At 50.6% G+C, this 16,951-nt stretch overlaps 1 protein-coding gene across 20 annotated transcripts in view; it reads right to left on the reverse strand.

Annotated features, from left to right (window-relative positions):
- SCRIB (scribble planar cell polarity protein) overlaps window positions 1–16,951 on the reverse strand; it is a 105,326-nt gene that overhangs the window by 66,211 nt on the left and 22,164 nt on the right. For all 20 annotated transcript variants that reach the window (XM_084217177.1, XM_084217172.1, XM_084217169.1 and 17 more), the window contains exons 6-15: window positions 13,083–13,146; window positions 11,507–11,581; window positions 11,224–11,368; window positions 10,830–10,948; window positions 8,918–9,117; window positions 6,291–6,457; window positions 5,624–5,748; window positions 2,800–2,925; window positions 1,979–2,203; window positions 1,130–1,447 (exon numbers count right to left, since the gene is read on the reverse strand). In XM_084217177.1, the coding sequence (XP_084073303.1) occupies window positions 1,130–1,447; window positions 1,979–2,203; window positions 2,800–2,925; window positions 5,624–5,748; window positions 6,291–6,457; window positions 8,918–9,117; window positions 10,830–10,948; window positions 11,224–11,368; window positions 11,507–11,581; window positions 13,083–13,146 (1,564 nt within the window). The remainder of the gene's footprint in view (window positions 1–1,129; window positions 1,448–1,978; window positions 2,204–2,799; window positions 2,926–5,623; window positions 5,749–6,290; window positions 6,458–8,917; window positions 9,118–10,829; window positions 10,949–11,223; window positions 11,369–11,506; window positions 11,582–13,082; window positions 13,147–16,951) is intronic.

Here is a 16,951-nt window from a genome sequence, read left to right on the forward strand (position 1 = left end):
GGGTCAGTGCCTCCTCAGCTCAGTCCCCAGCTGAAATAACCTTTTCAGGTGAGGCTGTTCCCAAGGATGACAGGTCTTGGACGAAGGGACTTGGGACAGTTTAAACATTCCTTCTGAGGAACTTCACCAGCAGCGGGAAAACTGGCCTCAACCCTAGGGAGCACAAGATGAGCTGCACTGGCTCAAACAGAGCAAGCAAGCACCCACTGAGGGAAAGTGAGGGGAAGGACTTTTCCGGGGGCAACCTGAGCTTCAGCAGGGATGGGAATGATCCCAGCACCTGGAGCACGTGCAGTTACAGCAGAAGCAGGTAACTCCAGCACCTTCCAGAGACCCACATCTCACCCCTGAGATCTGCTGATGTCAGACTGTGATGACGACTCAGCTACATCCCGATTTCTGCCCACCAAATACAACTCAAAATCCTCAAGCCCTTGGGTGAGAACTGGGCTGTTCTTGTGAGGTGTCCCTCATCCACGTATTCCCATTCCACTGTGAGGAACCTCCTCAGGCAGGAACCTCTGTGTGTCCCTAACCAAACGTGGTGGTTCAGCTGAAGAGAGCCCAGGACCCCCATCTCTTAAGCCCCAGTATAACCAGTAAGGTCAACACTTCAGAGCCCAAGCTGCCCTAAATCCCAGTGCAGCCTCCATCAGGCTGTGTCTGGGGGCAAGCACAGGGGAAGGGCACACTCCTGGCTCCACTGACATGCTCCAGGAAGCACTGTGCCAACAAATCTCAGTGGCCTAAGTGCCAGTCTAAGACTGAATCCACACAGGGACAAAGATCATCCTCCTGTGAACCAGCAGCAACAACCAGCAGTGAGGAGGGGGCTGGAAGGAACAGCAGAACCCACCAGTGATGAAACAGAACTGTCCCTGCAGCACGTGGCATGGGGCTGGGTGCAAGGACCTGGATACAGTGGAGGTGTCAGACACAGCCACACAGCACAGCTCTAGGACAGCCCCACGAGCCCCAGTGACCTCCAGCTCTGCCACCCTCAGCACATCCCAAGTGCTGCAGCCTCCTGCCAGTGCTTTCCTCAGCACCACATAACCTGGCTGCTGGGTCACAGGAGCAGAGGGCAGGTCTGCACTCCTGTGAGCTCCCCCTCCCCACAAGACCTTACCTTCACGGATGGCTGAGCAGACAGAGCTCCATTCTTTCTGTCATCCTCATCCCACGCTTCCTCCTGATCCCTGGCCTCTGTGTTATTATTGCAGCCTCCCAACTCCTCTTCCTCTTTGGGGACCCCATCACTGTTCAGCCCCTGCAGAAGTGCCACCACTGCCTCTGGCTTGGGCAGCTTAGTGATCTTGAAGTGTTTTTTATAATGGGGTGTGTCCTTGCGGATGAGCCTCTGCTTCTCCACTGGGAACGGCCGCTCTTCGTCCTCATCCTCATCCTCACTGCGGATCAGCGTGTCCTCAGCGAAGTGCACGGTGGGCTGTGACAGCAAAGCCCAGACACAGCGTGAGCCTCAGGGGACACAGGGCTAGCAGCACAGAACCTGCTGTCCCTGGGACCGCTGTCCCACACAGGCAGAGCCGGTGGCACTGCGGATGCATCCAGCACAAGGCAGGAATGTATTCCCATTTGATTTTTGCCTTTTCCCAGAACCACACCTTCCCCAGGACAGTAACACTGCTGGTGTGCCCAGCACAAGGCAGGACTGTATTCCCATCTCCCCATCCGTGCTTTTTCCCACAACCACACCTTACTCGGGCACACTTCTGTCAGCTCCAGGGATGGAGGGCATTCCAACTCTTCACAGTCATCCCAGCATTCCCACAGCCTGCCAGGCTCCCACAGGCTGCCTCAGCCTCTGCTTGCACTGCCTTCCAGGGCCTGGATCTGCCTCCAGTGATGCCCAAATCCCACATCCATTTACCTTTACACCTCTATTTCCCACTTCCTCTGAAACTTCCAGCTCCTTTCACTTTTTCTCATGACCCTGCTGCAGTTCCCAGGCTCCTACCTCATTGTATTCCACTTCCACATCTTCCTCCTCGTGGTCAGCAGCTTCCTTGTGCTCCTCCTGGGCCCTGGGCTTGCCCTCCTTGTGCAGGTCCCTGTGCAGGTCGGGCAGCTGCCCGTTGGGCCAGCCCCGCTCCCTCTCCTCTGCCCTGCCCTCCACAGAGGCCGTGCTGGTGGACAGGTGAGAGTCCTCGCTGCGGTTGGATGTGGCACTCAGCCTCTTCTCCTGAGAAAAGGGTTGTGCTGGTCAGGATGGTACCCAGAGCAGCTGTGCAATGTGACTGGTGTGAGGTGGGAATGCACATCAACACAACCAGCTTTCCCTCAGGGTGCCCAGAGCTTCCCCTCCTGAGCTCCCTCCATGTGACTGAGTGCACCCTGCTCCACCTCCTGCGTGGGGATTTATTCCCAGCTCCCACCATGGCAGCAAGGTGCCTCCTGCAAGTGCTCCATTCCCACCACTCTTTACTGGGAATATCAGAGCCTTCTCTTCCTCTCCCTGTGCTATAAAATTGTGTACCAACACACACAACTCCCCTTCCACTGTTCTCTGCCTCCTGGTTCTATCTCCTGGTCTGTTTCACAGCCCCCCCCCCCATGACATCTCAAGGCAGATTCCCAACCTTCCCAGGCAATCCATTCCCAGTCTTTCCCAAAAGTCAGTCCTTTTATATGCTAGATATGCTACTTATTCCCAGTGGAAGATATCTTTGCCATGGCACAGAGGTGGAACTTGGTGATGGGTAAGATTCTTCCCAGCCCAAACCATTCCATGACCCCACATTCTGTGTGGTCCTCCACCCCCCAGGGACCAGCACTCACCTCTGAGTTGGGAGAGCTGGGGTTGGCATCAGCCTTGGCAGCGTTCACCTCGCTGCGCCGCACCTCGATCACCTTCTTCATCACCTTCAGCTCGCTGGGGTGAGGGGTGGCTCTGCGCTGCAGGCCCTGCCAAGGAGAAACCTGTCGCTATGGAACACGAGAGAACACAGGCGCACACTGCTGCTCTCAAGGTGAAGAGCAAAAAAGGGGCAGTTTATTTTCTGACTCCAACATATATAGTTTTCTAAAAGTGACAGTAGATTGGAGGGTGACAGTGCCACCTCTCCAATGACACTAGACAAACCAACAGTCTATCAAAGTTCTCTTCCTCCATAAAAGAATGCAAAACAATGTGCTATTTACAGAAAGTCTCTAAAAAAATGTCAACATCAGAAGGCTTAGAAAATCTTAAAAAATCAGGGTGACAAAACCTCAGGAGAAGATTCCAGTCTGGCAGCACTGCCAGGGTCCTGGCTTGTAAAATATGTGTGTATTCTATCACCATCTGCCAGAGGTGGGGCAGTTATCTTCTGTTCATTGGGCAGTTTTCTTTATCTCTCCCACAACCATTCCTCCCTCCAGGAGGTATCTTCTGTTCATGGGTCATTAATTATTAATTATCTCCTGTCCATGGCCAGTGAGTGTCCCTGCAGGGCTGATCAAATTCCACCATCCCATGGGGAGATGCTCTGCCCAGGGCAGGAGCCAAGCATTCCTACCTGGATACAATCTGAGATTTCACACATTCCTACCTGGATACAATCTGTCCTGGAACAGCACAGCAGCCTTTGCCCCCTGCATTCCCAGAGGAGCAGCTTTCTCCTGCCCTGCATTCCCAGAGGGAGAGCAGGCCCATCTCCAGCAGCCCTGGAGCTGCAGAGGAAAACTCCCCCCTGGTGCAGGATCCTGCTGCAGCAGAGCCACAGCTGGCACTGCAGGAGGGCTGAGCCCCCCTGGGATGGGGCTGTGCCCCCACCCTGACACACAGGGGACAGGGCATGTTCTGACTCTGGCAGGGGTTTGGGGGTTTTTTGTACTATTGCATTTGCATTTTTAATTTTCCTAGTAAAGAACTGTTATTCCTATTCCCGTATCTTTGCCTGAACCTCTTAATTTCAAAACTGTAATAACAGGGAGGGAGGGGGTTTCCATTTTCCATTTCAGGGGAGGCTCCTGCCTTCCTTAGCACACACCTGTCTGTTCAAACCCAGACACCAGGGCATGACCCTCTTCAGGTGACCAACACCTTTATCAGAGCCAGAGCCCCAAGGGGACACCACCAACACCTCCTGCTGCAGGACCTGCTCCAGGCCTTCCCCAGCCTGCAGCTGGAATGGGGAAAGAACAGAGGCAGGGAGCCCTGACAGTTGTCTATCATCCTTCTCTCCAGCTGACAGGGGCTTTGGGAAGAATGATGGACCTGGGAAGTTTAAAGTGGTGCTTCAGGCTTAGTAAATGAAAAACTCTTGACACAGAAACTCCCCCAGAACACAGGTGAGAAATCTTGGGATGTCCTCCTAACTCCTCTGGACTTAACAGCTTTGCCAAGCCCAAATGCAGCAGAGTTGGTGCTGCTTAGTGAGTTCCATCCCAGGTAGAGAGCCAAGAAAACCAGCATTCTAAAACTAGTCACAATGTTGAGAACAATTCCAAGAAACCCCAAACCTCCCAATGCCAGCAGCACACATGCACTGCCAGGACAGCTGCCAACACCATTCATTAGGAGGATTCAGATCTCAAGGATGGCTTCCCATAAACTAAAAAGGAATAAAGTCCTGCAGGAGACTGAAACCCTCAGAGCACTTGCTGAGAACTGCTGTCCAGGCCTCTGCATCTGCCCTGGAAGCACAACCATCTCTTGCAGGTTTTGAGGCAGTGTTTAGTACTTCACTAATGGGACACCCCACAGCATGGGCTGTTGGAATTTCAGACTTTCTGTGCTGACAGGCACTGACCCCCAGGAGAATACTGCATTGACCTGAGGCTGTGGAGAAGGCTTCCAAAACTGAATGACAGAACTGGGATTATGGGTATGGAGTTTGAATAGAAGTGTGTAATATCGCATGGTGGAAAACTCAGAGTTTAAGGTTTAAGAATATAGTAATATGTAGAGAGCAAGATGGAGGATTTTAGGGCAGAGGCTGGTCCTTCTTCTCCATGGGTCTGGGTAGCTTTTTGTAATTGGATAAAAAAGTCCACACTGTGGGCCATGGGTGGTTGGTTATTGGGTTAAAAGTAAAAATAACTTAGGTGTCATTTCTTAATTGGACAGTTTATCCTTAAAAGTCCTTGTAGAGAGTGGGATACAGCTCCATTTTTTAGTTTGTTAGAGTGAAGTGCTGTAGAACTCAGGGTTTGTGAGACTGTAACATGGATAAGAACTAATAAACACCTGAGTCCCAACAAGAAATCCCATCTCACACATTTAATCCTGACGCTGGAAAAAAGAGCCCTCACAATGGGCTGTACTGCCCGCATGCTTGGAAAGATGGGGATGTCCTGGGTTTGGCTGGACAGCCTTTCCCCATGGTGGGGGTGAGCTAAAACCCTACCCTGACAGTTCTCTACTGGGATCTCTGGACATTTTGAGTGTTCCACTCCCATAGAAGAGCCTCAAAATATGACTCTGCACCACAGCTGCCAGGGTATTCATTCCCTTCCCCTCCTGCTTGGGTCCTCAGGGCACCAAAGAGCCTTCAAACTGTGGAAATCTTGCCTGTGCCTACAGCAGTGTAAAACATGGACACCACAGTGGCCCCATCTCTGGAAACTCAGCTTGTCCCTGTGCTTCCATAGGAGCCAACAAACTCCAGGAATGCCTTACCCGTCTCTCAGCTCCAGATTCCTCGTCCTCATCTCCTTTGGGTTCATCCAGGAACTGGATCACACTGACTCTGTTCAAGTTGCTGTCTGTCCAGCTCTCATCCACACTGTTCTGCAGCAGGTTCTCTGGGGAGGAAGAGAACACACTGAGAGCTCCTTTTGGGAAGAGCAGGGTTGTAGATGTGGATGGAGGTCAGCTCTTATCCCATTAGGATTCTGTTGTGTCTGCCCATGGCATCAGAGGCCTTGAGGACAAAGGCTGTGGCCTCACCATCCTGTTGCCTTCTGTACATCTCCCACCAGGCCTACAGCAGCCTCCACAGCAGCGTCTGATGCTTCAGCTCTAGCACTCCTTACACAAGGAGTGCAGGAAAAGGCAGAATTCAGGCAGGAATACCACGCTGACAGGACAATGAAAATTAACTGCTTGGTCAGCAGATCCAAGCAGAACACTCAAAGATGAGGATGCAGGCCCTTGTCACCTGGCAGGAAGCAATTCCTCAGTTTTAACAGTCACTGCCTGGGAAAGGTGCTCCAGATCCATCCATAAAAGAGCCTGGATCTGCCACAGGAATCACAGCACGGGACAGCCCAGCCCAGCAGAGAAGGTTCACACACCCTCCAGAACACAAGGCTCTGCAGCCAGTGCTTGTGCTGCAGATTCTTACCCAGGCTGGGAGAAGGCTGCTGGGGGAGCAGGTAGCAAGTGAGGACCTTTTCTCCTGTCTTCTCATCATCCTCGGTCTGGAACTTCAGCATGGGCTGGGACTGGTTTTCTGCCAGCCACAGGGCTTTCAGATTAAGATTTGTCAAAGCAAAGGGCAAATTCTGCAGCCTGCACAAGAGAAGAGCAACTGCTTGTTAAACTCACCTGGTCAGGAAGGAGCTTCAACCTCAACTCCAGTGCCCCACCTGAACAGAGAGGCACAGAGCCAAGCTGCTGTGGATGCCCTAGTCCTGTTCCCAGCTGGTTTTGTCCCTGGCTGTGGAGTGGGCTGCAGTACCCCATACTCACAGCCTTTACAGAGGACAACTCCCTCCAACAGTGTGGAGGAGTTTACAAACAGAAAAGCAATGCTCTTACAGAGCAGTGTCCAGAATGCTCCCCACAGAACCTCTGGTCAGTGTCCAGCTGCTCCCAAAACCACCAAGCCCACAAACAGAACCACAGGACCTCTGAGAGCAGCTCCAGGCACCCACACACCACGGACGAGGCTTTGGCACTGACCAGCTGAGCACTGATGACACAAACCCACAAAATCTGTGGGAGGGGAGGGGAGGAAAAAGGAAAGGAGAGAGGCGGGAGGGAGAGGGAGATCTCCCCGGGTCTTTGTTCCACACAGGATACAACGCCCCCACACTTGTGCCACCCTGTGTTTAGCTGACTCAGAGCAGGGGTTCATAGCTCAAGCCCTCAGCAACCAGCCTGGGCTCAACCACCCCGGGATCCACACAGCTCCAGCACCTCCCTCTCAGCAGCTGAGTCCTAGACAACAAGGGTTTTAAACTTTCTATACCAACAAACTCTAACTCCCAAGAGAACACTACATTTGACCTGGGGCCGTGGAAAAGACTTCCAAGATTAATTGATAACACTGAGATTACAAGTATATAGTTGATTAAAAGTATAGAATATCACAAAGTAAGAAATTTAGAATTTAGTAATTTAGTATTATTTACTATTTTTATTATATAAACTTTATATTTTATATAATTTCAGATATAAATATATAAAATTATATCATTTTCTAATAATTAAATATTAAAAATAAAAATAAATATTAGCTTTATTTTAACTTTAAAAAATTAGTTTTAGAATACAGTGATATATATAAAGCTAAAATAGAAGATTTAAAACAGCAACTAGTGTTTCATCTTCACCTTCTTCTTCCTGAATTTAAGTAATATTTTATAATTAAACAAAAAACCCACAATGCAAACTTTAAGTAATTAGTTAATTAAAAGTAAAATAATTAAAATAGAATTTCTTAATTAGATAATTAAACCTTAAAAGACCTTATACAGAAAAATAATTAACCATTTTGTAACTTGTTAGTAAGTACTACAGAACTCACAACTTATAATATAAATAAAAATAATAAACATCTAAACCTAAACACAAAATACCACTTCTAACACTTCAATCCCGACTTTAAGAAAAACTAAAAACCCCCCAATATTTTTCAAGGCAATGTGTATTCTATTTGCCATCTGTTAGGGTGTGGCAGTTATCTTCTGTTAATTGGGCAGTTTTATCTCTTCCACAAACCAATCCCTTCTCCAAGAGACACCTGCTGCTCATGGGCCATCGAGTGTCACTGCATGACTGATAAAATTACACCAACCCACTGTGAGGTGCTCTGCCCAGAGGGAGGAGCCAAGCATTCCTAACTGGATATAATCTGAGATTTTGGGACACCAGAACAGCATTGCCACTGGATTCCCAGAGGAACAGCTGCCTTTTCCACTGGATCATCAGAGGAAAACTCCACCCTTCTACAGGATCCCTGCTCCAACAGAACCACACCTGCCTGTCACTGTGATATTTTATGAAAAATCCCTTTGCTAGGATTTTTTTTCTTGAGAAGGTGAGAAGCTTCAGCTTCTCCATATTTTGTTGTTTTGGAATGGGATTTGGAAAATTGTTTACTTAGCATGTGAATTATTTTTAATTAATGGCTAATTACAGCTAGCTGTGTCAGACTCTCTGTCACAAGTTTTTATTATTCATTTTGTTACTTTTTTAATGTTTTTTTTTCTTTCTTTAGTATAGCTTTATAATATAATATAATACCATATATCATATCATAATAAATCAATCAGCTTTCTGAGAACTTAAGAGTCAATTCTCATCCTGGGGACCCTCACAACACCACCAGAACAATTAAAAAGCACACCTGCCACTCCAGGAGGGCTGCAGCCACAATTCCAACTGGACTCCTACAGGATCCCTGCTCCAGCAGAACCACACCTGCCACTCCAGGAGGGCTGCAGCCACAATTCCAACGGGACTGCTACCAACACCCTGACCCACAGGGTGTCATGTTGTATTCTGACTCTGTCAGTGTTGTTTTGATTTACTGCATTGTTTATTTTACCTTTTTATTTTCTTCCCAGGTAAAGAGCTCTTATTCCTGCTCCCATATCTTTGTCTGAGAGCCCTCTTTAATTTCAAATTTATGACAATTCGGAGGAAGGGGGTTTACAGTTTCTATTTCAGGGGGGGCTCCTGCCTTCCTTAGCAGACACCTGTCTGTGCAAACCCAGACCCCTCAAAGCCAAGCAGCAGCCTCACCTGTTGCCAGCCACGTCGAGCACGTGGAGCTCGGTGGTGTTGGCCAGCTCGGGGGGCAGCAGCGCCAGGCGGTTGTCGCGCAGGGACAGCACGTTGAGGTTGGCGCAGCCGCCGATCTCTGCCGGCAGCGCCGTCAGCCGGTTCCGGTCCACGTTCAGGTTGGTCAGCTTGGCCAGCTTGCCCAGGGACTTGGGCAAGGCCTGAGAAGGAGCCAGTCAGTGGTTGCAAACAAACAAACACCACAAATTTTGTGGAAGTTGTAAAGCTGGTATGTAGGAGTGTGCCCCCGCTGATGGAGTGACAAAACTATCCTTTGTCCCCTTAAAAGGAAAGAAGCCCAGACGTTTCTCTCCTTAAGTGAAAAGGCACCTCATAGGACCCAGGGGACTTGACCTCAAACTTAAGGATAGCTAATTGGACAGAAGCCAAAAAGTCCCACTAGAAAAGGATGTGAACAAAGAAACCAGTTGCTTTTGTTAGGTATTTTTACCAGGAGCAGGAACATCAAGCACCTGGCTTGGTTTTTCTGTTTGTTATTTTGCCTTTTATTAAACCTTTTTGTTTCCAACACTGCAACAGAAGCCATCCTACTGATTATTGCGTCTCCAAGCATAGCTGAGCTATCTTGGTGTGTTATAGGCCTCCTGAAGCTCATTAGACCTGGCTCGAGGAGGATACTATAACACTGGTATGTTTATTACAGGGCTGGATGTTCTCCTAACATGACATGGGTACCTTTGGGAACTCGAGATTTTTTTTTTCTCTCTCTCTCAAACACATATGCATGCCATTTCACAATAGGTTCATGCATATTCATTCCACTGATTTCCTGTGACATTTGCTGCTAATTCTTTTTCAGAAAGAACTCCTGGGTCATGTTGCCTTGTTCTGTTGCCCCTCTCCTCCTTTATCTCTTGTCTTTTGGCTGAAGTAGTTTTTCTGAGCATAGGTTTTTTGTGAGAACAGGCAGTCAGACTAAACAGCAAGCTACAGACTTAACTCAAACATGTACATTTCACCTAAATCAAAATAGATTCCTACCCTGGAAAATTTCTACTCTGTCTCACAAGAAGAAAGGGTAAACACACACAGGTAAAGGCACAGAGCCCTCAGCCTGGGGAACAAGCTGCCTTCCATCCCAATAGGCACATTTGGGAAAACATTCCTGGGACATCTTTGGGACAGGTTTTCCCTCAGGCTCATAGACTGATCTACCTCAACTCTTCCCCTCAACACAGCACAATCCAAGCACCGCTGGTCAAGACTTCCCTTCTGTTTATCTGCCCATTCCCAATCCTCACAGGCAGTTTGGAGCAGGGCCATTCTCAATCACACCACCCCAAACCCCTCAGCAATGCAGCCTGGGATGGTCTTTGGGATGGGCAATCCCAGCATCCCAGCTACCCCATAGAATGATCCGGGGGGAAAATGTCTGTGAGAGAAAGCAGCCTCCAAACTTGTGTGAATTTGATGAAACTGTAGAAGCAGCTGGAACACGCTCAGAAATTCAGCTCAGAGCGCAGAAGATGGAAGGCATCCCTGCAGCTGGCTGCAGAGAACAGCATGAGAGAGGCTTATCACTCTCTACAACTCCCTGAAAGGTGGCTGTGCTCAGGTGGGGTTGGTCTCTCTCTCCAGGAACAGACAGAACCAGAGCACACAGTCTCAAGCTGAGACCAAGGGAAATACAGGTTGGATATGGGGAAAAAGTTTTTCATGGAAAGGGTGACAAAGTTCTGGAAGGGCTTGCCCAGGGAGGTAGGGGAGTCACCATCCCTGGATGTGTTTAAAACAAGCCTGGATGTAGCACTGGGTGCTAGGGTTTACTTGAGGTGCTAAGGCTGGATTAGACTTGATCTTGAAGGTCTCTTCCACAGTGATTCTGTGAGGCTGGTGGCTGCTGTGCACTCACCGTCAGCATGTTCTCAGTCAGGATGAGCTCAGACAGGTTTTCACAGTCCCCAATCGACTCTGTCATGTCTGTCAGCCTGTTCTGGTCCACCTTGAGGATGGAGAGCTGCTTCAGCTGACCTGGCCAGGGCAACAAGTTAGGTGTGAGCTGCGCCAGAGAGAAGGATGCTGCTCTACACTCACCAGGTTGTGATCCCATCAAGGACCACGCAGGCTCTGCTTTTCCTCCCACCAGGCCTGGTCACAGATGAAGCATCTGCACTGTCCTGCAGAGCTCTGCTCACCTGTCCCACCCACTGCTCCTGCCCTCTGTGGCTGTGTCCATGAATCCCTGATTCCCTGGCACAGACTCTGGCCAAGGAAGCCCTGCAGCACCCCCAGCTGACAGCACTCACCGATCCCATCTGGAATGCATTCCAGCAGGTTCTGTGACAGCAGCAGGTCTGTCAGTGCCACCAGCCCGCTGACCTCGTTGGGCAGCTGCTCCAGCTTGTTCTCAGACACGTCCAGGCACACCAGGCGGCGCAGGTTGCCCAGCTCCTGGAGAGAAAGAAGAGCCCATGGCTCAGGGAGCAGCAGGGCAGGGCGGGGTGGGGCAGGGGACGTGCTCAGGGAGGGCAGGGCAGAGCAGGTTCAGGGAGGGAAGGTTCGAGAAGGGTGTGCTGAGCAGGCACTCACTGGTGGCAGGGCTGAGAGCTGGTTCCGGTCCAGCCACAGCTCACGCAGGTTCGGGAGCGCGCCCAGAGTGTCCGGCTGCAGAGACAGGACAGTGAGGACATCAGCCAGGATATCAGCCCCTTCCAGGGACAGGGAGAGGCTGCTCAAGGGTGTGCAAATACACCACTCTGCAAAGCCAGGCACTGCTCTGCCTCTCACCCCTCCCAGGACCATCCAAAGATCATTACAAGAGAGCAGCACGCTGGGAATCTCTGGGATGGCTGCAGGAGCTCCAGTGGCAAACACTAACAGCATCAGCAGGACTGTGTCAGCAGGCAAGGCAGAGCTGAACCTGCAGCACAGCTCTGATGGAGAGCAGCTGAGGGAGCTGGGGCACAAGGGGGCTCAGGGGAGATCTTGCTTTCTGCAGCTCCCTGGCAGGAGGATGGAGCCAGGTGGGGGTCAGGCTCTGCTCCCAGGGAACAAGGGACAGGACAAAGGCAAATGGTCTCAAGTTGTGCCAGGGGAAGTTTAGGTTGGATATTGGGAAAATTCCTCCTGGAAAGGGCTGCCCAGCCCTTGCACAGGCTGCCCTGGGCAGAGGTGGAATCTGCACCCCGGGGGTGACTTAGCAGCTGTGTGGATGTGGCACTTGGGGACATGGGTTAGTGGTGGCCTTGGCAATGCTGGGAGAGTGCTTGAACTCAGTGGTCTCAGAGGGTTTTTCCAACCTAAATGATTCCATGATTCCAGGGGGTTGAAAATTCTGGCCTTACAGAAGAAATGCATCTTCCTCCTCTCAGACATGAAAATGAACATTTGGATACCACTGGCCAACTCAAGATGACCCAGTGGCACCATCAGCTGTGACAGACACATGTTCACATTCCACAGCCCCCCAAGCAATCAGGGTTTGGCCTTTGCCCCACTGGAGCATGGCTCAAGTGTCACACACCTGTTCTCACAGGTGAGTTCAGCCTGCATGAGCCCCTTTGCCTCCCAGCTTTAAAGGGCTTCTGCCAAAACCCATTCCAGAACACAAAGAGGAAGATCAAATAATCGCTTAATCCACAGCTGCAAATTACAAAATATCATGGGGTGGCCCCAAATGTGCAGATAACCTCAACTCTGAGACTGTGCCCTTGCTCTCCACATGCTGAGCCCTCCATGGAGAGAGCCCTCACACTGGGCTACCCTCACTGCCACACACAACATGGAATGGCCCAGCACTCTGTGGGGCAGAAATCATATCAGAAAGCAGAAGGGCAGGAAGCTGGAGAAGAAAAACAGCTGGGGGCAGTGCAGGACAGAGAAGGGAAGCACCAGAGTCTTGCTGGAAAGGAAAGATCCTTGGCAGCCAGACAGGAAGAATCACCATCCCAGAGCCTGGAAAGGACAGAGCAGGCAGTGTGTGAGGCCAGCACGACACGAGACACAAGGGCTGACACACAAAGAGAAAATTCACCTGGGAATGGTGATTGGGCCATGCTGGGCAGATCAGAATCTCCCCAAATAACCTGAGGGCCTATCTCTTTGCATTTCACAGGTGGAAACCCCTGCCAACCACCCAAACCCCTCCCCAGCAGCCCTCACCTACCAGCACTTCCAGGTCATTGCCACCGAGATCCAACTGCTCTAACTTGACAAGGAAGGAGAGGGAGCTGCAAGGCACAGGGACAGAGAGATAAAACAAGAAATAAAGAGCGGAAGGTTAGCATCTGGGACACACATTGCACAAATCACATGATCTCCAGTAACTCCTACAGCAGGTGGGGCAATCCTGGCCTTTCTCACGGTCCCTCTGAGCCCAGCATTTTGTGGAGCTGCTCCCTTCCCCAGGCCAGACTGCTCACCCCAGGGAATTGGGTCAGAGGCTCCAGCAGCCCCACTGGCACCAGTTTGCCTTCTGCCCTTCCCACCACAACACACCCTTTGATTAACAGCACAGCAGGTGAGCAGCCACACCTTCCCATGGCTGCCTGCTCCACAGCAAGGACAGGGACCTGGGCACGGACTGACAGGCAACAGGAGGTGCTCAGCAGAGGACAGGACGTGTGGAGGGCAAGGGGAGCACACAGCTGCAGGGACAGGGAGGAATGACAACTTCCACAGCCTCAGCTTCCCCAAACAGGATGCTCATGCTACTGAAGAGGAAGGGAAGACAACAGTGGCCTGATGTCTCGGGTGAGGGGAGCGTGTACAGACAGAAGCTCATGATGAAGGCACTGCACAGGACCTGTCCACACTCACACCAGCAGCCTTGAGCACCCCACACACCACACCTGGGTGTGGGCAAGCCCTGCAGTCCCACAAACCCATGGTGGGGGGTTCTCATGACATGGTCCAGGTGTCATTTGTCCTCACACCTGAGTCTGACCCATCCACTCCAGCTCCACCTCCCCAGAGGGCTGCTGCCCCTCACTGTGTGCCAGGGGGCAGCTGCCAGCCCTGCACACTCCCCCAGCAGGGAACAGCTTCACTCTCTTCTTCAGGAACTGCTCCAATAGAGAAATCCCCACATTTCTCTGGAAACAGGTCCACCTCACAAGGCCACCTAAACCAAGCATGTTGGGAGTGCAATAAAAGGGGGCTGTCTTGCCTGGGCCAGGCTGTAAAAACATCTGGGCTATGCAGGAAAATTAATTTCCTGCTGCATGCAGTGGTGGATTTTGAGATAAACTCCAGCAAAGGTTTATCAACAGTTTTACCCAGAGGATTCTGCTGCACAGCACTCCTTCACCATGAATGTACACCAACTCTATCTCCTCTGGAGGAGATGCAGCCCTGACTGTCCCTTTGCAACTTCACAGCTTGAATTCCCAAAACAGGAACAAGTGAGCTGTGGAATCCACATTGATGACATCTGGCAAAAGGTCTCAGTATAGGCCACCCTCCACTATTCCACAAGAATACAGGAGAGCTGCCCTTCCCAAGTCTCTGGCTGCTTCCCAGCTGCATGGGAGAAATGAGGGGTGATCGCCAGCTGCACAAGCTGAACCATTCCAGAACTCACTCCGTATCAGAAGACTGACCAATTAAATGGAATTTTGGCAAGCTGGACCTTTCAAGAAGCTCTACAACAACAAAACACCAAAAGGACCCTGATGCATTATGCTGCCCCAAACTCTCAGCACTGAAGCCCACCTATCTATCCACTGGGCTCAGGAACCCTGGGAACAGAGCACCAGCCATTTCTTGCTTAAGTCATTCTTCTCTTTAGCAAGGCCCCCTGATCTCATTTAGAGCTGTTCTTAGGCACAGTGTGCAGCCAGAGTCAGCCCCAGGGCCTCAGGCAGAGAACCCCACAGCATCACTGAAATGGGTTTGGCCATGGACTGCCATCCTGTACTCGACTGACACCTCTGATCAGAACCACCTTGGCCTTCCAAGATTCATGCTCTACTTACGGAAATCACCGCAAAACAGAATTTGGGGAACTGGGGAAAGATGAAAAGAAGTGGAATTTGCATTACAGAATGAGTATCAAGCCTGGATTAACCTTCCAGTGAAAGCCACCAAAAACTCATAGCACACCACCACATCCTGCTGGATGGCACCCAGAACTACCAAAGGGCAACATGGGAGCACTGGGCAAGAGAGATCTCCCCAAAAACCCAAGGGCTGTAGCCACAGACTGAATTCTCACAACTCCAGAGACTCGGCAGCTCTGAGATGGCCAAAAGCTATTGGGACTAACTTCTCTGCTGTGGTGTTGATGGGTTTTTAGGACAAGGTGAGAGATGAGAATTTGACTTCAAGTTCTCAGAAGTTTGATTTATTATTTTATAATATGATAAGAAATGATATACTAAAACTATACTAAATAAAGAGAAAGGATGCAGACAGAAGGCTAGCCAAGAATGAATAATAAAAACTCATGACTCCTGAGAGTCTGACACAGCTGGCTGTGATTGGTTATTAAGAAAACACAATTCACATGGAACCAATAAAAGGATTAACTACCACATTCTAAAGCAGCAAAACACAAGGAGAAGCAATCAGATTATTATTTACGTTTTTCTCTGACGCTTCTCAACTTCCCAGAAGAAATCCTGGCAAAGGGATTTTTCAGAAAATATCACAGTGACACTGCAGTTTGGAAGCCCAGCCTTGGATGAAGCTGCTGCACGTCTCTGCTGACGTGGGGTAAGCCAGCTGTGGTAGCTGCCTGTGTGAGCACCCAGGACAGGAACAGACAGAAGAGCAGCCCAACACCAGGACCCCAACTCCTCTTCTTGCCAGTTCTCAGCCCAGAATAAGTGTCCAAGGCCAGCTGGACGAGCCTTGGAGCACCTTGCTCCAGTGGAATCTGTCCCTGCCCAGGGCAATGGGCTGGAACGCAATGAGCCGTGAGGTTCCTTCCAACCCAAACCATCCTGGGGTTCCAGGATAAGGAGCTCCAACCCAGATTGCCCTCCATGGTGACACTTCACATGGGACCATGTCAGCTGCCCCCTCCTGTCACCGTTCTGCAACAGGGTCACTGCTGGGCACAAGGGACCTGCTGACTGGCATCAGACCAGGCCATTTCTGATTCTGATCTGTGCTGCCACGGGCTGTAACCACGGGGGGGGGAGTGCCAGCAGACAAACTGAGCTCCTGCTAGGAACTGTAAGAGAGCTCTGAGGACAGGTGACAACAGCAGTACACATCACAGCTTCCCTGAGGAGTTCAGGTGGCCCCAAAACAACTGCTGTTCAAAAAGGAGTCAGCAGAATCCTTTCAGTGACATCCAAGGAAAGCTGGGGGAATCATCAGTGGGATGCATAAGCAGGCAGGAAATGAGCTGACAGAGCTGCTGGAGGGCAGAAAACTCAATAAACTCTGATGGGCCAGAGCAAAGACTAAAGTAGCAACCGGGCAGTTCTCCACATCCATCCACCTGAGAGCATTACCTCCACCAACCATGCTCCCTGCCAGGAATTCATCCCTATCCCTGACTCCAGCACGTGGAACAACACTTACCTCTTCTCCCTGGCTGGCTTAGCTTTGTCTGCTGCAGGGGAGGCAGTTATGCCATCCAGAACAAGCAGGAGGGATATCCAACAGAACAGATGTCAGAAGCAAAATGGACCCTTCAGCTGTATCCTGTTGTTCCTCAAATCCTGAACCTCAACTGTGCACAGAGCTCCTGCTACAGCCCCATCCACAGTCTTCTTTTTCTCTCCAAAAGAATCCATTGCCTGCTCCACCTCTTCAGGAAAAATGGGGTTCTCACTATTTCCAGCAGCTGTTTTTGGGAACCTTGCCTATTCTAAATCAATCCTTACGCAGGCTGAGTACAGGCTCTGAACATCCTTTGCTGCTCTCCAGCCCTGCACCATCCTCTCCCTCCTCACCCCAATTTATGGAAATCCTGCAAGATGCAGCCTATTTGTGCCCAGCCTGAGCCCTCCCAAGCCAAGTGATGGTGCCTGCACTGGTCCCTGAGGAAGCAGCAAGAAGGACCAGACAGGAGACTCCTAC

The sequence above is a fragment of the Fringilla coelebs genome (assembly GCF_963513975.1).
Source record: "Fringilla coelebs genome assembly, chromosome: 1".
NCBI lineage: Eukaryota > Metazoa > Chordata > Aves > Passeriformes > Fringillidae > Fringilla > Fringilla coelebs.